General features: G+C 45.2%; 1 protein-coding gene across 1 annotated transcript; it reads left to right on the top strand.

Moving 5' to 3' along the window:
- The first annotated feature begins 1,814 nt into the window (after nt 1-1,814).
- On the top strand, nt 1,815-21,339 carry igbp1 (immunoglobulin (CD79A) binding protein 1). The gene is made up of 6 exons (XM_038775313.1): nt 1,815-2,118; nt 7,124-7,432; nt 7,577-7,772; nt 10,309-10,379; nt 18,570-18,682; nt 20,442-21,339. Exons 1-6 carry the CDS (start codon nt 1,871-1,873, stop codon nt 20,579-20,581), a joined length of 1,077 nt encoding a protein of 358 aa, XP_038631241.1. The 5' UTR covers nt 1,815-1,870; the 3' UTR covers nt 20,582-21,339.
- The last annotated feature ends 1,371 nt before the right edge of the window (nt 21,340-22,710 follow it).

Below are 22,710 nucleotides of genomic sequence, written 5' to 3'. Positions count from 1 at the left end.
CAAAGGTAAATATAGCCCCCAGGGAGAGAGGGACATACCCCAGAAGTGCCCCTGACACTGTCAACTGGGCAGTACCAACCTGCCAAGGAGCAGTGCCAAGGGCAGGCCCTCTGGGGAGCTCCATTTGTCCGTTCCCCTTATCGGTGGGGCGCGGATTGCCCTGTACTTGTGGGGGGTGCCCAGGTGCTGGTGGGGTGGGGGGCTCCCCTGTGTGGTGGGGAGGAAGAGTTTCTAAAATCGCTTATTGTCACAAGTAGGCTTCAAATGAAGTTACTGTGAAAAGCCCCTCGTTGCCGCATTCCGGCGCCTGTTCGGGGAGGCTACTACTGGAATTGAACCGTGGTGCTGGCCTGCCTTGGTCTGCTTTCAAAGCCAGCGATTTAGCCATGTGCTAAACCAACCCCTATTGTGTCAACAGATATTGGGGCTCCCTTACCTACCTCTGTGGAGCCTGCATTGCCTGTTCTATCAGGCCTGTCCTGCCAGTATGACGGCAAAATACATGCCCCTGGATTTTCGGTGCAGAGTCTGGAGAGAACATTTGCCTGTGCAGCTGATGAGCTACACACCCGTTTTCTTGTCTCGGCCTGCACGCTAAAATTCGACCCTATATTTATCCTCTAACTTTTAAAGCTATAAACGTATTACCTGTCAAGTTTTTTTGTCTGTTTTTTAAATTTAGAGTAGCCAATTTTTTTTCTAATTAAGGGGTAATTTAGCGTGGCCAATCCACCTAACCTGCACATCTTTGGGTTGTGGGGGTGAAACCCACACAAACACGGGGAGAATGTGCAAACTCCACACGGACAGTGACCCGGGGCCGGGATTCGAGCCCGGGTCCTCAGAGCCGCAGTTCCAGTGCTAACCACTGCGCCACATGCCGCCCTTTATTAGCTGTGAAGTTAATGATCTTTCATATGCTGTCCAGAAATCTAAGCATTTTAAAGGTAATTTGGCTGTAATCTGAAAAGGATGAGTGTGCAGTGTTATGGGGAGAATGGGTGAATTGCTCTTCTGAGCTGTAACAATTCTGTGATTCTGGAACAGCTCTTAATTTTAAATACATTTTTCTAGTGGAACAGTGCTCTCAGCTGGTTCCCACTATTTCCCTCAGAAATGCTGCCACCAGTACTTCCAACATTTAGAATTAGAAATATTTGTTGTTTCAGTAAAAGGAAAATACTGCGGATGCTGGAGATCTGAAATAAGAGCACGAAGTGCTGGAAAAAAATCAGCAGCTCTGGCAGCGTCTGAGTCGCATTTTCCCTCAGCCCCGCAACGACCCACCCAGCATTATTAGGATGTTCCTCCCGGTGGCGCTGGGGCTGCTCAAACTGAGAATGCGGTCCTCCCACCGCCAGGGGGAGGCTGCTGCTGCTCAAAGTGAGGCCTTCGCACACTGAGAATGCCGTCCTCCCACCGCCAGGGGGAGGCTGCTGCTGCTCAAAGTGAGGCCTTCGCACACTGAGAATGCCGTCCTCCCACCGCCAGGGGGAGGCTGCTGCTGCTCAAAGCGAGGCCTTCGTACACTGAGAATGCGGTCCTCCCACCGCCAGGGGGAGGCTGCTGCTGCTCAAAGCGAGGCCTTCGTACACTGAGAATGCGGTCCTCCCACCGCCAGGGGGAGGCTGCTGCTGCTGCTCAGAGGGGTGGCGGGGGAGGGCGGGGCGACGAGCCAGCGGGTGGGGAAGGTGACGGGGGCAAAGTCAACGTCCTCCCACCGCCAGGGCGGCACTGCAACTGCTCAAAGTGGGGTGGATGTCGTCGGACAGTGAGATTGCGGTCCTCCCACCGCCAGGGCGGCGCTGTGCCGCAGCGTCCGTCCGTCCGTCCCCCCCAGTGCTGGCTGACGGGTTTCCATCTCAGGGTGATGGCGGCTGTGGGAGTAACAGAGACGGAGAAAGAGGCGGTGATGGAGGCGGAGGCGACGTGCTCTCAGACAGAGCCCGCCGAGTTCCGCAAGCTCTCCGACATCTTCGAGAGCGGTTGGAAACTGCACGAGGAGGCAGAGAGCAGCAACGAGCCGTCCAACTCGGACACTTTCCAGCGCAAAGTGCGGCGAGGGGTGGAGCTGTTGGAGCAGGCCACCCGGATGGTGAACCAACTGGACCTCTTCAGGTAGCCAGACGGGGGCTGTGGGAACAGGCAGCCTGCAATATAGGAAAATGGAGCTACTCAAGAATGGTTCATTTACAATAAATATCACTGTCCCTGTTCAATGTTTAAATGCTGTTCATGTCCCCGTCCCATCTCCTCCTTTATCCATTGGCCACAATAGGCAGCGATTCCACAGGGTGATGATAGCCTGTTGTCTGGCTATTGTGGCGATGCTGACAGCCAGGTGGCCCTGGTATACTTTCTTCCCTTTTGAAAAGGTGATGATTACTTGCCACCCGTCAGCCTTGAGTCCGTCAGATCGCCAGTCAAATTCTGCTGTAAATTGACATGAGCTGTTTTGTCAGAGGAGCTGACCAATGCAGCTCCGTGATCCATGGCCAACTCCCAACTCCCCCCCCCCCCCCCCCCGCACTTCCCATTGAACCATGACTTGATGGTGATCAAGGTTTGAAGAATGTACCAGACATGAGATAACAGATTGCTGTGGTATTTAAGATGACAGTGGCTCGTGGGTTTTTAATTTGTGCTGCTGATCCCCTTTGTTTTTATTAATTTGATTTATTATTGTCACATGTATTCGTATACAGTGAAAAGTATTCTTTCTTGCATGCTATTCAGACAATGCATATCGTACACAGGGAAGGAAGGAGAGACTACAGAATGTAATGTTACAGTCATAACTAGTTTGTAAAGAAAAGATCAACTTAATACGAGGTAGGTCCATTGAAAAGTCTTGATGGCAGCAGTAAAGAGGCTGTTCTTGAGTTGGTTGGTACGTGACCTCAAACTTTTGTATCCTTTTCCTGATGGAAGAACATGGAAGAGAGTATGTCCGGGGTGCGTGGGGTCCTTAATTATGCTGGCTGCCTTTCCGAGGCAGCGGGAATTGTAGGTAGAGTTAATGGATGGGGGGCTGGTTTGCGTGATGGATTGGGCTACATTGACGACCTTTTGTAGTTTCCTGCGGTCTTGCGCAGAGCAGGATCCATACCAAGCTATGATACAACCAGAAAGAATGCTTTCTTTGGTGCATCTCTAAAAGTTGGTGACAGTCGTAGCTGACGTGCCAAATTTCCGTAGTCTTCTGAGAAAGTAGAATCGTTGGTGGTCTTTCTTAACTATAGTGTCGGCATGGGGGGACCAGGACAGGTTGTTGGTGATCTGGACATCTAAAAATTTGAAGCTCTCGACCCTTTCTGCTTCAATCCCATTAGGCGGGGGCATGTTCTCCTCTATGCTTCCTGAAGTCGATGACAATCTCCTTCGTTTTGTTGACATGGGAGAGATTATTGTCGTTGCACCAGTTCACCAAATTCTCTATCTCATTCCTGTACTCTGTCTCATCATTGTTTGAGATCCGATTCACTACGATAGTGTAATCAGCAAATTTGAAAATCGAGTTGGAAGGGAATTTGGTCACACAGTCATAGGTGTATAAGGAGTATAGTACGGGGCTGAGGACACAGCCTTGTGGGGCACCGATGTTGAGGATGATCATGGAGGAGGTGTTGTTACCTACCCTTATTGATTGTGGCCTGTGGGTTATTTGGCCCACTTGGCACATCTTAACTGCACAAGGAAGGAAGAGTGAAATTAAAACAAATTGCTGGATCTGTGCAGAGAGAAACTAAGTTAAGACAATAACCATCATCAGTAAAAGAGAATCAAACCATCGCCCCTTGACATTGAGTGGCATTACCATCACCGTCATCACCTCAAAGACAATCTAGGATGGGCAACAAATGCTGGCCTAGTCAGTGAAGCCCACATCCCGTAAAAAGGGTTTTTCTTTAAAAATCCCATATTTTGGTGAGGAAAATTTTGCAGAGTTGACTGGTCTGAGACTGCCGTACCGTTATTCTGATATGCCAGTTTGTTGCCAGTAGTTCTTTCTGATTTTCTTGTGGCGTATGAGGTAATTTCAGAGGATGCGAAGAGTCAACATGTATATGGAAAATTGAAGCACTTTACAATTTTAGTTGCCCAACATCAATATCAAGATTTGTTATGGGCTAATTTATATTGCAAAAATGCTTCAGCATATGACATTGTTTAACGGTCCTGCTGTCATTCAGTTCAATCAATTTATCCTATAAGATGGCCTCTGTGGTGCTGATGTAGCACATCTGATGTAACCCAAAAGCTTTAAGGATTTGATTCAAAGTTGTGTCTTCCCTGATACTTGCAAGAAAGACATTCGGACCAATGAATGGAAAACTACTATGCATTATGACTAAACCACTTGGCCTGTTACTGGTCACAAATTGAGGAGGCAGCCATCTCTGGCAAAATTCTATTGATTAAACTTTTCAACTAACATAACCTATTTGGATGACTCAATTCTGTTGACAATAATACTGTAACCTTATCATTAGTAGTAGTACCATGTAACATATATTGGAAACAAAGCACCCTGAGTCTGCCTTATCAGTGTCCCTTAACCCAAATCTAAGAAGTGTACTCTCTGCTACAGTGCAGCACTTTTCCGAAGCCTCTTGCTGCTTTCACCCTGAAACCTTGGTAGCTTGAATGCAGCCACAGGTTGAGAATTTATGTTGATTTGATTTACATTTATTTTACACGTATATGTTTTTCATGTATGGAACGATCTGCCTGGACTGTACGGAGAAGAATGTATTGTTCTCCGTACAGTCCAGGCAGATCGTTCCAGACATGAAAAACGTTGGACATACGATGAATGCATAATGTAAATACGTAGACATCAGGTGAAGCATTTGGTGTATAGTGCTAACACAGTAAAGAAGACGTGTAGAGCAATGTTCTTCAAACTTTTTTTCCCAGGGACCCATTTTTACCAACCCGGCCGACCATCGCGACCCATGCCGGCCGATCTTCGCGGCCCACGCCGGCCGACCTACGTGACCCACCATTTTCTCTTACCTTGTTTGCTGCTGACAGAAATGGAGGAAATGGTTTTGGGTCCTTTTGCCCCTCGTACACACTCCTCCAATGAAACCTGTTGGATGAAGGTGAAGCCTTCCAATGTTGGAAAGTATGGAGTCTCCATCTGTCCAAAGTTCAGCATTTTTTTCCTGTAAAAGTATATCGAATAAAACCCCCCCCGAACTTGTAAAAAAAATGAATAAAATAAATGAAATTAAATGAATAAAATAAATTAATAAAACCCCCCTGAACTTGTAAAACAAAAAGCTGCGACCATTTTAAAAAAAAGCGGCCGCACTGTGCATGCGTGCCTGATCATCGGCGCGCTTGCGCGTAGTTTTGCGCATGCGCACTGATGATCAGGCACGCATGCGCAGTGTGGCCGCGTTCTTTTTACATGTTCACGGCCATTTTGAAGGCTGCTTGCAGCCGGCATTATTAACAGCCAGCTGCTGCGGCTGTTGCGTGCAGATTTGCACGATCGGGAGCGCTGCGACAGGTGGCTCCCTACCCGTGGGTCGAGCCCCCGAGTTTGACAATGCCTGGTGTAGAAAGATCAGTTCAGTCCATAGGAGGGCCATTCAGGAGTCTGGTAACAGCAGGGAAGAAGTTGTTTTTGAATCTTTTAGTGTGTCTCCTCAAACTATCTTCTGCCTGGTGGAAGAGAGAATAACCCGTGGAAGGGGGCCTTTGATTATGCTGCCCACTTTCCCAAAGTAGCGGGAGGTGTAGACAGGGTCAATAGATGGGAGGCAGGTTTGTGTGATGGACTGGGCTGTGTTCATGACTCTTTCTAGTTTCTTATGGTCTTGGGCTGAAAGTTGCCATAGCAGGCTGTGCTTCTGCCAGATAGGTTGCTTTCTATGGTGCATCTGTAAACGTTGGTAAGAGTCAATGTGGCCATGCTGAATTTCCTAAGTTTCCTGAGGTGCTCTTGTGCTTTCTTGGTCGTAGCGTCGATGTGGGTGGACCAGGACAGATTGTGGTGATGTGTCCATCCAAGAATTTGAAGCTGTCAACCATCTCCACCTCGGCACCATTGATACAGACAGGGGTATGTACGACACTTCCATAGGAAGTCGATGACCAGCTCCTTCGTTTTATTGACATTGAGGAAGAGATTGTTGCCATTACAACGCGCCAATAGGTTCTCTATCTCCCTACTGTACTCTTTCTCATCGTTGTTCGAAATCCGACCCACCACGGTCGTTTCATCAGCAAACTTGTAGTTGGAGTTGGAGCCAAAGTTTGTCAAACAGTCGTGTGTATATGGAGCACAGGAGGGGGCTATGTACGCAGCCCCTTGGGGGACCTCGGTACTGAGGACTAAAGTGGAGGAGTTGGCTTTGTTTAACCTTACTGATCATGGTCTATGGATCAGGAAGTCGAGGATCCAGTTGCAGTGAGCTATGTGCTAACTTGTGTCTCAGTTCAGACAGCCAAAGTTCAGTTCATGTGAATTTGGGCTGGAATCAAGCTCCTGATATGAATGTGAATGGAGAATTCTGTTACAGTGTATTCATGTCACATTTTTGTTAAGTTTGTGTAACCTGTTAGTAAAATAAGCATAGATGATACCCAGATAATACCCAATCAATTATACTATATATTGATAAATGAAGATATTACTTGAAACCTTTTTTTTAATCATTCATGGGATGTGGGTGTTGCTGGCTGGGCCAGCATCTGTTGCCCATCCCTAATTGTCCTTGAGCTGAGTGGCTTGTTTGGCCATTTTGGGGGGCATTTTTAAGAATCAATCACATTGCTGTGGGTCTAGATTCACATGTAGGCCAGACCAGGTAAGGATGACACCTCTCGTGCCATATCAGCATCACAAAGTAAATTATAACCAATGAATGACTTTCCAAGTGTAGTTTCTTGACTTGTAGGCAAGCTCAGCAGTCACTTTGTACACAGCAAGGTCCCACAAACAGCACCGACAGTTAAGTAAAAGCAAAATACTGCAGATACTGGAAATCTGAAACTAAAAACAGCATTTTCTGTTTTATTTTAAATGAGCTGTTCATCTGTTTTATAGTATGGACTCAATATCAAAATTGATTAAAAAAAATTTTGCTTTGCATTTGTTGTATTACAGTCGAAATGAAGAGCTGGAAGAGATAGCCACCGCAGACGTCAAATATCTATTGTTGCCTGTATTACTGGGGGCTCTCACAATGAAGCTAGGAAATTCTGCTAAGCGACTGGAACATGTACAGAAGGCCCAAGTCTATTACATGGACTTCTTAAAGCGTTGCAAAGATTATAATATTATGACATTTGAAATACCTCTGAAAGTGGAGAATAATGAAGAACATAATGAAGCAAGTGTCCCAAATAGTCCTGGTGTCTGCAGTCAGTCAAGTTTACTCTCCATGGCATCTAAAAGACAGGCTAAAATTGAAAGGTACAAGTTTCATACACCTCTTTGTTCTCATTGCAATAACTTTGGAATGAGTAATTGCCTTTTGGAATAAGTAAAGCCTTTAGTGAAAATGTGTAGCAATCCTTGAAAGCTATTTTGTTTGTTTGTGTAATTCATTCTAACCAGGTATAATATGAAGAAAGAAACTGAAGCCCAATTGAAGGAGATTAAATCCAATGTCTGCAGCGGAAAAGCAGATGATGAGCAAACAAGAAAATTTTATCTACTGAATTTGCAGCGATGGATAAACACAAGTCTAGAAGAAATTGAGAGTATAGAGCAAGAAATTGAAATTTTAAAAAGAATGGAGGGAACAAAACGGGTATGTGGTTTATTTTAAACTCTTGTATTTTGTGCACTTGAGGACGAGGAATCCCTGTGTAGGGGAACTGAATGAATAGAAAAAAATGGTGTAAAATAATTACATTGAGCAGACTTGGGTCGTCTCAAATCAAAAATGTTAATTGTTACCAACAATTGTCATTCCTCCTTATCCTTGTAACCTCCTCCAGTCTAATAATAATAATCTCTTATTGTCACAAGTAGGCTTACATTAACACTGCAATGGAGTTACCGTGAAAAGTCCCTCGTCGCCACATTCCGGCACCTATTCGGGTACAAGGAGCGAGAATTTAAAATGTCCAAATTACCCAACAGCATGTCTTTCGGGACTTGTGGGAGGAAACCGGAGCACCCGAGGAAACCCACGCAGACACAGGGAGAACGTGCAGACTCTGCACAGACAGTGACCCAAGCCGGGAATTGAACCTGGGACCTTGGCGCTGTGATGCAATAGTGCTACCCACTGTGACCTCTGCTTTCCTACAATTCTGCCCTCTTGGGCGTCGCCCATTTCCATCACTCCACCGTGAACAACTGTATCTTCCAACTGCCTGGGCCCTAATCTTCGGTATGCCTGTTTCCTTTTGGAGGCTCCTTAAAACTTCCATCTTCCATCTTTCCTAATATCTCTATGTGGCTCAGTGTCAGACTTTGTTTGAACCCCTCAGTGGCAATTATCCAGAATTGATTATAGTTATCCGGAAGGGCTAATCCTGGCTGTGCTAGGAAGCATCCGACAAAGCTATTTTAATCACTGACTTCAAGTGATTCTGGCAGTGTTATGCTAATAGTTACTCTGAAAAAATTAAAAGTAATAAAACCTTTTCCAGCTTCAGCATAACTAGTTTAAATGCCCTAACCAGTCTCCACATAGGACACACCCCACATATCCAACCCCCAGACTTGACCCTCAACCCACAAAGGATTCCTCATCCTCATGTCACCCCCATGACCAAGCTAGAAAACCCTCCCACCTTCCCCCAACCTGCCCCCCACTCCCATAGCCTCTCCCTCCACTTCGATGTGTAGCACCAAAACACACCCGTCATCCAACCTCCCAAATCCCATCTGCTTACTTTAGACACTTATCTTCGCCTTGACCTGTTATTTTCAATGGGGCCTTTAAACTCACCTGCTTTACAACCACTAGTGCTGTAAAATTGGGGGGGAGGAAACACCAGACCCAGGGACCTGCTGCATTGCCTGAATCTGACCTGGTCAGGTTAGACAGGCGCTGAAGAAATTAGCGGCGATAAGTGGGTACGGAGTGGCTGATTGCCTTTCTGAGGAAGCTGTGGCCCATTGCCAGACTTCAAGGTCATGAGGTTCTTGTGACATTGGCCACGCTAAATTGCCCTTAATTGGAAAAAAATTAATTGGTTACTCAAACAAATGTAAAAAGAAAATGCTGGTGCCATCTCTTTGAAAGAGCTATCCTCTTTCTTTTGTCCAAGGAGGGCTGTGGAGCCAAGGGGAATGTAGGAAAAACCTTCCAAACAAAATCACATACTTGGAGGTAACAAAACAAGTTCACCCCTGAAAGTTGAAACTTCGTCAATAATACCTTCAAACTAGCAAACTGTCCCTCCATAAATAGATCCCTTAAACTCTTCCTAAACGTTGCGTCCAAATTCAACGCTGCAAATAGGCCATTACCACAGATAGGCGCCAGCAATGACATGGAGTCCAATTTGTAATGCTGCCTAAATTGTCTCCAAATTTTAAGAGTGAGGAGTACCTCACCGGAGCGAAGGAGAGCAAGGCTGTTGCCAAAGTCCTTAGACTAGAGCCCCTACAAGAGCTTGCCTCCACCTGTCCCCACATGGAGCTCTGCTCCCCAAACCATCCCAGCACTATCTCGATGTTGGCCACCCAACAGTAAATGAGCAAGTTGGGTAACACCAGAACCCCCCAACTGCTGGTTCCTCTGAAGGAATGCCCTTCGGAAATTGGGGTCTTACCCACCCAAATAAAAGAGGACACAAACCTTTTGATCTTGGCAAAAAAATTGCTCTATACCAGAGACCAATGGAAGCTGGGTCATTGAATATAGTCACGGCTGAGTTTAATCGATTTTTGATCAACAAGGGAATCAGGGTTACGGGGAAAGGCAGGAAAGTGAGTTGAGACCACAATCAGATTAGCCATGATCTTATTGAATGGCATAGAAGGCTCAAAGGGGTAGAATGACCTACTCCTACTCTTTGTTATGTTCTTATCACCCAGCCTTTATATCTGCCTGTGTATTTTTTTGAAATAGAAGAAAACAGATTAATTGCTTAAACCTTTTTGGATACATCCTCGAACTTTCTTTAATAAAATACTAAAATTATAAAATTTTGGAATTTGGGATTTTTAACGCGCATAATTTCTTATTTTCATGTTATGAATTAGTATTGACGTGAGCTTCAGCATTTGAAATGACTTTGCATTTGAGATTTACTTTGTGATATTTACTGAAATTTCAGTCTATCTAGATAAATCTAGTATGATGGTCCTTTTTCCACCCTTTTCAGCCCCAGTCTACCCGACCGCAAAGACCTCCAATGCAGCCTTTTATCCTTACTCAAGATGCAGTCCAAGCCAAGTAAGTGCTTGTCTATCTCACGTCTATAATAAATTCTGAAATTGAAAGTCTTATTATTTGGTGAACGGCTCTTTCTTTTCTCTGTTTTGATTTTCCCCCTGTCTTTATTCCTGAAGCAATAGCGTGTGGCATGATGTCACCACTCTAGTTTGCCTCCTTTATCTCAGCGAAGTAGGTATTGTTCACAAAATTTTCAACTGATCATCTGGTTTTTTTGGAAGGAAGATAGCAGAAACGGGGTGGTGCGGTGGTACAGTGGTTAGCACTGCGGCCTCTCAGCGGTGGGACCTAGGTTTGATTCCAGCCTTGGGTGACTGTCTGTGGAGTTTGCATATTCTCCCACAGATGTGCAGGTTAGGTGGATTAGCCATGCTAAATTGCCCTGAATGTCCAACGGTCTGGTAGCTGGGTGGATTGGCTATGATCAGTGCAGGGTTACTTGGATGAGATGGGGGTGCTCTTTCAGAGGGTCAGTGCAGACTCAATGGGCCAAATAGCCTCTTTCTGCACTGCAGGGATTCTATGGATCAGAATCAAACTCAGTCCTGTTCTCACTTGATGTTCATGCACATGCACAGAATTTTGTATTTTCTGTATTTGTCCAGACCTTGTCCAGACCAAGTCAAGTGAACAGTTTAAAGGCGTTTTATCAAGGCTAAAAATGTATGAACACACATTATCAGACAAAAAGGAAACCCATCTCTTCATTAATTTTGGCTCATACACTTTGAGATCATATTTTTGAAAGCTGCTGCAAGAACTGTAAAACATACCCCAATGCATACAGGTGAACCTCTGGGCATGTGCTGAGCAGACGCGTGAAAGGTGATTCTCCTCTTAAAAACATGAGATTAGGCACTTTTAGCCCCAAAATAGGCCGTTAAACCATCCAGCAGCACCCCAAAGAACGATACATGCCAGGTAACAACTTCAGGAGCTGAAAGGATGGCAGAATCAGCAAAAGTCTGGAGAGGGAAAAATGAGACGACAACGAACATGCGGGGAAATTAGGAATCGGCTGGGATGGGCCGCGATGGCACATGCTGGGCTACCCCACCAATAAATGAATGGATGGACCTCCTAACACAGGATCTTCAATTGCCCAGAGACACCATCAAATTACAAATGATGGCGACAGTGAAGGCAACAGTAGCGGAGGCACTGGTCCCCCTCCAAGCAGCGCTGGAAAAAGTGGAGCAGAGACTGGAGACACAGGAGGTGACATTGGGAGCTGGAGAAGGTTGCAACCAACCAGAGCGACTGGATTACCTCACTGGAGATGGAGATGGCAAGTTTGGTGGTGACACAAGAGACACTAAAGGGGAAGCTTGAGGACCAAGAAAACCAGTCACGCAGTCAAAACTTCTGCATTTTGCGCTTACCACTGGGCACTATCCTGATTAGGGGGTTCTGTTTCCACCTCTCCTGTAGAGTCAGCCATACTTCCCTTGTGGATGCGCCCCTGCCCTCCGGGTTCTCCCTTTGTTTGGGGGCCATCCAAGATGGCCGGTGTCGCCATACTCACCATCTGGCTGCGTCCCTGCACTCAGTGTTTATTTAAGTCCAGGGACCAATCAAGATGGCCACCATCGTTGTATATGCCATATGGATGTGCCCCTGCATTCCGGGGTATCCCTTTGTTTGGGGGTCCTCCAAGACGGTAAGGAACTCCATGGAGTATATGGCCCAGATGCTGGACAAGCTGGTTGGAGGGGAAAGCTTCCCCAAGCCCCCAGAAGTGGATCGAGCCCAAGGGTCACTCCGGCCAAAGCCAGGGAGCAGCTGCAGGCCGTCATCGCAACGGCACTGGTACCAAAACCGGGAAAAGATCTTGAATTGGGCTAGGCACCCACGGTCCTGTAAGTGGGAGGGACACTCGATCCGTGTGTACCAGGACATTAGGGCAGAACTTGCCAAGTGCCGGGCGGAATTCCAATGCAGCCAAGGTGGCTCTATACAAAAGCCAGGTACGATTTGGGATGCTGTACCCCGCCAAACTTTGGGTGACTTTCCAGGGTAAGGAGTTCTACTTCACCGTACCGGCAGAAACAGACAACTTCGTGAGCAAAGACAGGCTGGGACCTCAGCGACACCAGCAGTGAACTTATACTCTGGTTTCCTCTGTTTAAAAAGAATAGACGAATTGCGTGGGATAGATCTGCCTCCTCTTCAGTCTAACTATGTGTCTCAGGAAGGAAGAGGCAAGAGTGGCAATGTGCAGAAAGGGGTGAGGAGAGGGAAAATGGGGGGAGAAACGCAACAGGTAGGGAAGGTAAAGATCGCTTTGGGGGGCAGCAGAATGGCTACAACAGATCGCACATGATGACAACGGAAACGAGGGCAACACAAATAACCATCTTGGAGGACCCCCAAACAAAGGGAGAACCCGGAGTGCAGGGGCGCATCCACAAGGGAAGTATGGCTGACTCGACAGGAGAGGTGGAAACAGAACCCCCTAATCAGGATAGTCACCTGGAAAGCCAGGGGACTTAATAGCCAGGTGAAAAGAGCCAGAGTCTTCGCCTATCTGAAAAGTCTGAGAGTCGACATAGTTTGGGGAGAAAGAGTTCTTCTCCCCAGTACACGGGGTATATACCAGGATCAACTTCTCATAAGTGGGAAAGCGGTGCTTCCAGGGATAGTGGGAGCGGAGAACTCCACAATCGTAATTCCAGCGTAGTGGAAAAAGCTACAGGTGGACTTTGTGCACCAGCTCTGCTAGACATGAGGGACCTTTTCCGAACACGGAAACAAAGCAATTCGCCTGCTGGCTCACCAGCTGAGAAAGCAGACAGCCGTGAGGGAAATGCCTCATGTTAAAGACAGAAGCGGCAGACTAGTTACTGCACCAGAAAAGATCAACGGAGCCTTTGCAACCTTCTACTGAGGTTGTAGACCCCCGAGCCCCAGGACGGGGACTTGAAGATGAAGCAGTTCCTCGACGGAATGTAATAATAAGAATAATCTTTATTGACACAAGTAGGCTTACATTAACATTGCAGTGCAGTTACTGTGAAAAGCCCCTAGTCACCACATTCCAGAGCCTGTCCGGATACACTGAAGGAGAATTCAAAATGTCCAAATTACCTAACAGCAACGTCTTGTGGGACTTGTGTATGCCGGTGGTGGGAGAAGATAAAAGACGAGGCCTGGAAGCACCATTATAACTGGGGGAAGTCATGGAGAGTATCAACTCCATGTGGCGGGAAGGCACCAGAGAAAGATGGATTCCCAGTGAACCTGTACAAAACACCCACTCCAGCATTGGCCTGGCACATGCGGGTGGAGTTTGCAGAGTCGCTAGTAAGGGGCACCCTGCCACCAACACAGGCACATGCCTACATATCGTTGATACCCAAAAAAGAAACAAAGACCCAATGGATTATGGGTTCTACAGGTCCATCTTACTACTCAGCATAGACACAAAGATCCTGGCAAAGTCCCTGGCGAGATGGCCGGAGAGCTGCATGCAACAGGTAGTTGTGGAGGGCCAGATGGGCTTTGTCAAGGGCAGGCAGCTAACATTGAACATCAGGTGCCTGCTGAACGTGATAAAGACTCCATCCGGGGACAGAACACCAGAAGAGATCATCTCCCTGGATGCAGAAAAGCCCTTCAACAGAGTTGATTGGAAGTACCCCATAAAAGATACTGGAACGGTTTGTATTTGGGCCAGGGTTAACCCTGGGTGAAACTACTGTGCAGCGCTCCCATGGCAAGTGGACGGATGAACACCACCAACTCTAGATACTTCCGACTGCACGGAGGTACAAGGCAGCGATGACCGCTATCCCCGCTGGTTGTTTGCTCTGGCAATCCAGCCACTGGTGATCACCCTCCGAGGGGCGAATGGATGGAGAGGTATCCACAGGGGGACAGAGAGCACAGAGCTGATGTCTACACATATGACCTGTTCCGTTACATCTCAAACCCCCGAAGCAACATGGAAGGGATAATGAGGTCTTCCTTCATAATGAGGAGATCTTGCCTGTAAACCCGTAGGGGGAGTGACAGAGCTGGGGCACTGCCGTTTAGGGAAGCCCAGACCAAATTCCACTACGTGGGGATGCGGGGGGGGGGGGGGCAAAGTTTAGAGATGTGTGAAGGATGTTTTTTGCACCGAGGGTAGTGGGTGCCTGGAACTTGCTACCGGAGGAGGTGGTGAAAAGAGGAACGATAGTGACGTTTAAGGGGTGTCAGAATGACATAGACCCTGGAAAGGTAGAAGCTTTTAAGTTAGACAGGCAGCATGGTGGTAGAAGCTACGCTCCAGGGGTGATACCAAATGAGGCAACACCTCAGCATAACCAAAATGGCACCATGACACCCACCTGCAACAACCACAGGTTTATTCCTGCAATAATAGACACCACCTCAAAAGGTTCAGAATGAGCGAGGGGATTCTGACTGTTAGGGTCATGTCAAAAACTTACTCTGCAAGGAAACTACGACATATCCCCAGATACCAGGACACTCATTAGTAGAAGTGCTGTTGGACCGGGACGACCTAGTGAAAGGAAACTGTGCGGACGTGTACAGGGGGACTGTTGGAGGAGATACACTCCCCCCTGGACAAGACAAGGAAAAAAATGGAAGGAGGAACTAGGCATAGAGATAGGGGGAGGACTCTGGATCGAAGCGCTGCACAGGGCGAACTTCACCTCTACGTGCACAGGGTTAGGCCTAACGCTGCTAAAGGTGGTGCACAGAATTTGAATGAGTAGGTTCTTTCCGGGTGTGTAGGGCAAATGCGAACGGTGCCAGAGAGGCCCAGTCAACCACATCCACATATTCTTGGCATGCCCCAGACTTGTCAGGGTTGTGGGAGTGAGGGTGGGGCCGTGCCCAAAGGTGGCGGTACTTGGGGTATCAGAGCATTCAAAATTCTTCACGGGCAGGGGGGTCAATGCCCTAACCTTTGCCTCCCTGATCGCCCGCCAGAGAATCCGGCTCAGCTGGCAAGCGGCAGCATCACCCAAGGCTGCAGACGGGCTGCCCGACCTAACGGAATTTCTCCGGCTGGAGAAAATAAAATTTGCCACCCGTGGGTCGGAAGAGGGCTTCCACCGGATGTGGAAGCGGTTCACCAATTTGTTTCAAAACCTGTTTATAGCCAACGACCAACCAGTAGACAGGAAAAGGAAGGGGGAGAGGGATGGAACCGGCGGGGGAGAAGGAACGAAGAAACGTGAGTGACAAGGCACAAAGCCGCAGGGGAATGGACTGAGGGCAAGCTGAAGCCCAAACCATAGCGTAAATAGACACTTGTAAATACGTCCGGTGGCCATATTGGGGATTGTAAAATGTGTATGCCGACGAAAGGGGGGGTCACAGCCACAGCAGTGAAGACACTTGATTGTAAATATGTGTTGGAGATAGAATTGTTGGAGATAAAATATGAAAATTCAATAAAAAAAACATTTGCGAACAAAAAAAAACATGCAGACAGGTGGCAGATATAATTTCCTGTGGATTTAAATGTGAGGCAATATGTTTTGGGTGGAAAAACAAGGATGAGAGTATGTAGTCAATGGACACTGAAATGTGTGGGTTCAAATACATAATTCTCCAAAAGTGTAAATGCAGCTAAAAAAGGTATGCCTACAGCTTTTTGGATTTAAATTTAAATGGAGCATAGAGTACAAGGGTATTCCACCGAAAAGACAGCCTTAAATTTATACAAGGTGTAAGTTAAGCTACAATTGGAGTTGTTTTTGGTACTCCAATTTAAAAAGGGCATTGAAGCCAAAGGAAGCATGCAAGATATGTTGAACAGGATGATGCCAGAATGGCAAACTATAAAGGGAGACTTGAAATACTGTGACTATTTCCTTTGGGCCAGAGGTAGTGAAGGAACAATTTAAAGGAGTTAAAACAGAGATTTTAATTATAAAATGTCTTCATAGTGCAAATTGGGAAAGATCTCTTCCTCCAGTTTTAGCATTCTGTGACAAGGCATCATAAACTCAGTGAAGAGACAAAGATTCAAACGGCCTTTATGCAAAGGATTAATGGAGTTTGGGATCCTTTACCAGAGTGAGTGGTAAAGGCAGTGGCCATCGCATTTTTTAAGAGAGAATTAGATAAATGTCTGAAGCAGCATAAGCTACAGGGCTATGAGGAGATAACTGCAGAGTGGGATGGGTTTGTGATGGTTCAAGCAAAAGGCCAGCATCGATACAAATGGTCTACTTTATATGCAGTAAAGACTTGATGTTGTCCCAACACATGCTGGAGACCATAATCTATAGGCAATGTAGAGGAGATCTAACCAAACCATCAGATTTGCAGGATTATGGCTAGAAAAAAACGGAATATGATTTGCAACTGTTTAAGGGGATGACAGTATTTAAGGCAAGAATGTTACGAGTTGTTAAAGCTGCACATTAGAGGTTTGTATCCAAAATGTGTGTGCCAAATGCAAATAACAACACTTCAGCATTGTTTATCCTCCTGTGTAACCTTTTTTGTTTCTTAACTTTAAAAAACATCAACCTAACAATCACTTGTCAAACAATAGTTGCTGCGACCTGTACTGGGCCTATGGTAACGGTAATAGAAGACCTATCTATCCAACATAATCTCTCCAAATCTTTCAATGCTTCTAATCTTCTTCATAGTTTCTTCTGGCTGAAAGCTGTTTCTTTGACATTGAATATACTAAATAATGTCATTTTAAAACAATCCTTAGCTTACGGTCTGCATACAGCATTGCACATTTTGTGCTTAAATCTGCTGCCGCCCACCAATTTAATATTATTTAATATTGAAGTTTTAACTTGGCCATGTAGCGCTTATAATATTTAGATGGAGATATTTTAAGTTTGACCAAAATTGAATGGCAAAACTAATGTAATCTGCAAATCAAGGACATTCTGAAAGTTTGACTATGTGGCAGACTTAAGACCATAAAACGTCGGAGCAGAATTAGGCCATTCAGCCCATCAAGTCTGCCACATTCAACCATAGCTGATATGTTTCTCACCCCATCCTCCTGCTGTCTTCCCATAACCCCGATTCCCCCTATTAAACTAGACTTCATAAGCTTATTGCCTTGATCATAGAACATAGAACAGTACAGCACAGAACAGGCCCTTCGGCCCTCAATGTTGGGCCGAGCCATGATCACCCTACTCAAATCCACGTATCCACCCTACACCCGTAACCCAACAACCCCCCCTTAACCTTACTTTTATTAGGACACTACGGGCAATTTAGCATGGCCAATCCACCTAACCCGCACATCTTTGGACTGTGGGAGGAAACCGGAGCACCCGGAGGAAACCCACGCACACAGGGGGAGGACGTGCAGACTCCACACAGACAGTGACCCAGCCGGGAATCGAACCTGGGACCCTGGAGCTGTGAAGCATTTATGCTAACCACCATGCTACCCTGCTGCAGAAATATCATGAATGGGAGGACTATGTATATGAAAAAAAAATGAAAATCGCTTATTGTCACAAGTAGGCTTCAAATGAAGTTACTGTGAAAAGCCCCTAGTCGCCACATTCCGGCGCCTGTTCGGGGAGGCTGTTACGGGAATTGAACCGTCTGCTGGCTTGCCTTGGTCTGCTTTCAAAGCCAGCGATTTACCCCTGTGCTAAACATCCCCTACTTTACTTTGTAAATATGAAATCAATCAATTCTTCATGTTTGTTTTTCTTTATTAGTGTCACAAGTAGGCTTACATTAACGCTACAATGAAGTTCCTGCGAAAATCCCCTAGTCTTCACACTACAGAGCCTGTTCGGGTACACTGAGGAAGAATTCAGAATGTCCAATTCACCTAACAAGGACGTTTTTCGGGACTTGAGAGGAAACCGGAGCACCCGGAGGAAACACACACTGATATTTGAGTAATGCTCCGATAGATATAGTATGGTATACTATAGTATCAATGAGGTTGTGTACAGCAAACCCTGCACTTAAATTGACACATATTTACTTGCAATTCCAGTTGAAGTGGAATAGACAATATACTTTTACTGGATAAAAGCAAATTACTGCGGATGCTGCAATCTAAAACCAAAGAGGAAATGCTGGAAAATCTCAGCAGGTCCGTAGGGAGAGAAAAGAGCTAACGTTTTGAGACCAGATGATCCTTTGTCAAAGCTACTTTTACTTTTCAATACTTTTACTGTTGTGCTATTCATATTCTGTGCTATTGATATTCTGACGTGTTTCTAGGGTATTTGGTGCTGGTTATCCAAGTCTTCCCACTATGACTGTTGATGATTGGTATGAGCAACATAAGAAACAGGGTATTCTGCCTGATCAGGGAGTTCCAAGAAGCCATCCAGGTAGGAATACTGGCTCCATATATGTGATGCTATTGATTCATCCTATCCATTACTTTATAGATCCAAAATTTCTGGTGTAACATATTTGCTAAAGTGTTTGCTGTTAAGGTTTATTGACCATCTGTGAATGCCTAAAATATTATAGAATTATAAATGTTCAAAATGGAGCAATGATTCTATATAATTTCTCTGTTGAAATGTTGTAGTTACACTGAATAAGGGCCTTCATTGTGGATGCTTCAAAGAGCATTTGCTGCTTTATTCTTCATGAGAACAAATCAAATTTGATTTGGGAAAACTGGTCTGTGAGGCTTCCCACATTCACCTGGTCCAGGACTTACAATCTGGAGCCTGTTATAGTCCCAGCCCTGGCTGCTGCTGCTACTGGGACTACAAAGCTCTCGGAGGCCGGACTGCTGCCCAAGTGAGTGGCCAAAGTCCTATCTCCAGCCAATTAAAGATCCTCGGAGCATTAAATGGCTGTGAGGTTGCCACTGAGGACCCGGGTTCGATCCCGGCCCTGGGTCACTGTCCGTGTGGAGTTTGCACATTCTCCCAGTGTCTGCGTAGGTCTCAACCTCACAACCCAAAAAGATGTGCAGGGTAGGTGAATTGACCACGCTAAATTGCCCCCTTAGGAAAGAAAGAATTAGGCACTCTAAATTTTAAAAAAAACAATAAAACATTCAATGTTTGTTGGTTATGTCGTTTCTAAGTTCTTACTTTAAAAAATCATTAAAGATTAAAAATGACTCGGGGAAGATTTTTAATCTTTAATGATTTTTTAAAGTAAGAACTTAGAAACGACATAACCAACAAACATTAAATGTTTTATTGTTTTTTAAAAAAATTTAGAGTGCCTAATTCTTTCTTTCCTAAGGGGGCAATTTAGCGTGGTCAATTCACCTACCCTGCACATCTTTTTGGGTTGTGAGGTTGAGACCTACGCAGACACTGGGAGAATGTGCAAACTCCACACGGACAGTGCAAACTCCACACGGACAGTGACCCAGGGCCGGGATCGAACCCTGGTCCTCAGTGCTGTGAGGCAGCAGTGCTAACTGCTGCCACCGTGCTGCCCCTATTTTATCGGTATTGTTGTCTACGTAAAATGATGTCTATTGAAGATTGTATAAGTCAACAACCTCACTAATAATGAGCTCCCACTCACCCTTAATGTTTGTTTTGTATAAATAGAGGTGCCCAGTAAGACATATGCCAGGTATGTACATTAGGAAATTGAACACATTCAGCCCATGATACTTGCATCGCTTTATTTTTAATAAGGAGATAATTATGAAGGGGAAAATAACGATTGTGATATCTACCATTAGGGAATGGAACCTGATAGTTTGAAGGGGGTCAACAGCAGTTCAGATGCCAATCCCTGGAATCCTCTCCCTTAAGCATGTTAGGCCCTGCTTCCAGCATTGCCAGAATCCACCAACATTTCAAATACTTCTAATGAGTTCTGCTGGACCTCACAATCTCCCACTTCAAACTTCTGCCCTCCAATTCCTAGATGCTGATGAGCTCTTCCAATGATCACCCAACTTGCAGAGGGTGATCTCTTCTCATTGAGAGTCATACAGGCGTAGATGAGCTATCTCAGTCCAGATAAAGGATGAAATTTTGAACTTTGCAAATCTATACACCCCAGAACCATAACATATGGTTTATTTACCTGCAGTGCTGTTGACCTGGTGGAACGATTTAATTGTGAAACTTTGAACTGATCTAGGAAGCTTTCTCATTCTAGGTGATGAGGAAAATCAGGATCAAGAAGCAGAGAATGATAATGAGGCTGATGATGAACAGGCGTTGAAAAATGCACGTGATAAGGATGACTGGAAGGATACGCGTAGACGTGGATATGGCAACAGGCAGAACATGGGTTAACCTTTCTACTTGAGTTGCACGTCGAATATCACTCCTCACTTTTGAGCCGTTGAATGTGCACTGAGTCGAATCCTGCACCAATACTGAGATGGATTTGTCAACCATGAGGGTTACGCTCTTTGTAAGAAATTCAGTGGTTTCTGAGTTGCCAGCAATTGCATTATTGCAGGTGTCTTTAAAAAATATATATTTTCAGTGGTAGTATCGTGATGCTCAACTGAAAGCAAAGTGAGGCACTTGTTGCTGTATGCCATTTAAAACTTGAATTTTTTCAGTGTATAAGATAATAAATAGAGGAATAGCTTTGGGAGTGAGAAAAGGTGTTTCTGGCACAAATGTGTAATTGCCACCTATTGAGTTGTCTGCCAAAGTAATTGCCTTCGTGGAGTTCTTCCGAGTTGCAATTATTTACAAATATAGTAAAATTGCTCAATGTAATATTAAGCAACATCTGCCAAATTTCAATTTATAGCTCCTGTGTTTTTTTTCCCCCATTCTCCAAATCAGGAGTTCTGATTCCTTTGCCAACTTTCTTTCATGGTGGTTAACAAACTAACGCAGCAACTGGTGAATTTTTTAGTTGTATTTAACCCCTTAAATTAACTAGTTATTGTCACTTGAATTGATGTAACCTGTCTATCCAATTTAGTATCGGTAGAAAACGTTTTACTGCTCTTTCATTGTCCTTGGAAGTGAACATAGTAAAAAATATTCTCGTGTTGTAAACAATAAGTTGCGAAATAAATCAATAAAACTTGGTCTGTTTAGTCTCTTACTAAACATATAAAATAGGAGCAGGAGCACACCATTTTGCCCTTTGAGTTTTCATGCCACCTTTACCCACAGCAAAGCAAAACTACTCTCCTGAGTGGCTGATTTGTTAAATCACTGACTGTCCACCTGTGCCATTCTAATACAGGTTATTCATGGACCCTGCCTTCTCAACCTTGCCCCTCGCCTGATGTGTGGTGATCCTCAGATTAAATCACCACCAGTCAGCTCTCCCCCTCAAAGGGGAAAGCAGCCTATGGTCATCTGGAACTATGGCGACTTTACACTAATGCAGAAGTTAAAAAGAAAACATAATGCTAGCGCCGTGAAATAAAAACAGAAATTTTGGAATTGTGAAGTAGGTCAGTCAGAACCTGGAAAAGAAAGGAAAGTTATGGGTCCTTCATCAGAACTAATTTCTGAGGACTGATCGCATTTGAAACAATAGTCAATATTTTTTTTCATTTCTAGCATTTTCTGTAAGCACTCCGATAAATGATGAGGGTTGGGGGTGAGAATCATCGGTACAGGTTGCAGTTTTGATCTCCTTTTCTGGGACCCAAATGCATTGAAGAGATGGAGACTTGAGTATAACCTCTTGGTATGTTGTTGCATTAACTGAATGTTTAAGGAGCACTCAACAGAGATGTGTAAGTTGGAGGAAGAATAACGTCGTGGAAGGAACTAGAAGTGCTGCAAAATACTGCTACCAATTTGGAATGTTAAACTTTCAGTTATGGTGGAGATGTGAATAAATTGCAGCAACAAAGGAAATCACAAAAGATTGCAATGGGGTTTTGCTTGAAAGTCCAGTTCTGTTATGGTCCAATTCACTAGTACTTTCAAGTCATGCTGTATTCCTCTAGTTAATTAAGCTACTCAAATAATCTGCATGAAATGTTTTTGTTTAATCTGCTACATGATGATCTATGGTATTACATAGTTTGTTCGTGTAGTTGGGGGTTGGTTTAGCTCAGCTGGACAGCTAGTTTGTGATACAGAGCAAGGCGAACAGCGTGGGTTCAATTCCCGTATGGCTGAGGTTATTCATGAAGGCCCTGCCTTCTCAACCTTGCCCCTTGCCTGAGGTGTGATGATCCTCGGGTTAAGTCACCACCCGTCAGCTCTCCCCCTCAAAAGAGAAAGCAGCCAATGGTCACCTGGGACTATGGTGACTTTAACTTTTTACATGTGGTTGTAACCTGGAGCAAAGTTGTGGTGTTTATCCAGTCTCTTAAAGCTACTGCTCTAAAAACGCAAGTCCAGGTTATTAGAACAATGAGTTAAGAAATGTACAGCACAGGAACAGGCCCTTCGGCCCTCCAAGCCTGCGTCGACCATGCTGCCCGTCTAAACTA

The sequence above is a fragment of the Scyliorhinus canicula genome, chromosome 17 (genome assembly GCF_902713615.1).
Source record: "Scyliorhinus canicula chromosome 17, sScyCan1.1, whole genome shotgun sequence".
Lineage (NCBI taxonomy): Eukaryota > Metazoa > Chordata > Chondrichthyes > Carcharhiniformes > Scyliorhinidae > Scyliorhinus > Scyliorhinus canicula.
This window is presented reverse-complemented; position numbering and strand designations above follow the sequence as displayed.

Coding starts and splice junctions, on each gene's coding strand:
- igbp1 (XM_038775313.1), top strand. CDS start 1,871: ATGGCGGCTGTGGGAGTAACAGAGACGGAGAAAGAGGCGGTGATGGAG. Junction 10,380..18,569: donor CAAGATGCAGTCCAAGCCAA/GTAAGTGCTTGT, acceptor ACGTGTTTCTAG/GGTATTTGGTGCTGGTTATC. Junction 18,683..20,441: donor AGTTCCAAGAAGCCATCCAG/GTAGGAATACTG, acceptor TTCTCATTCTAG/GTGATGAGGAAAATCAGGAT.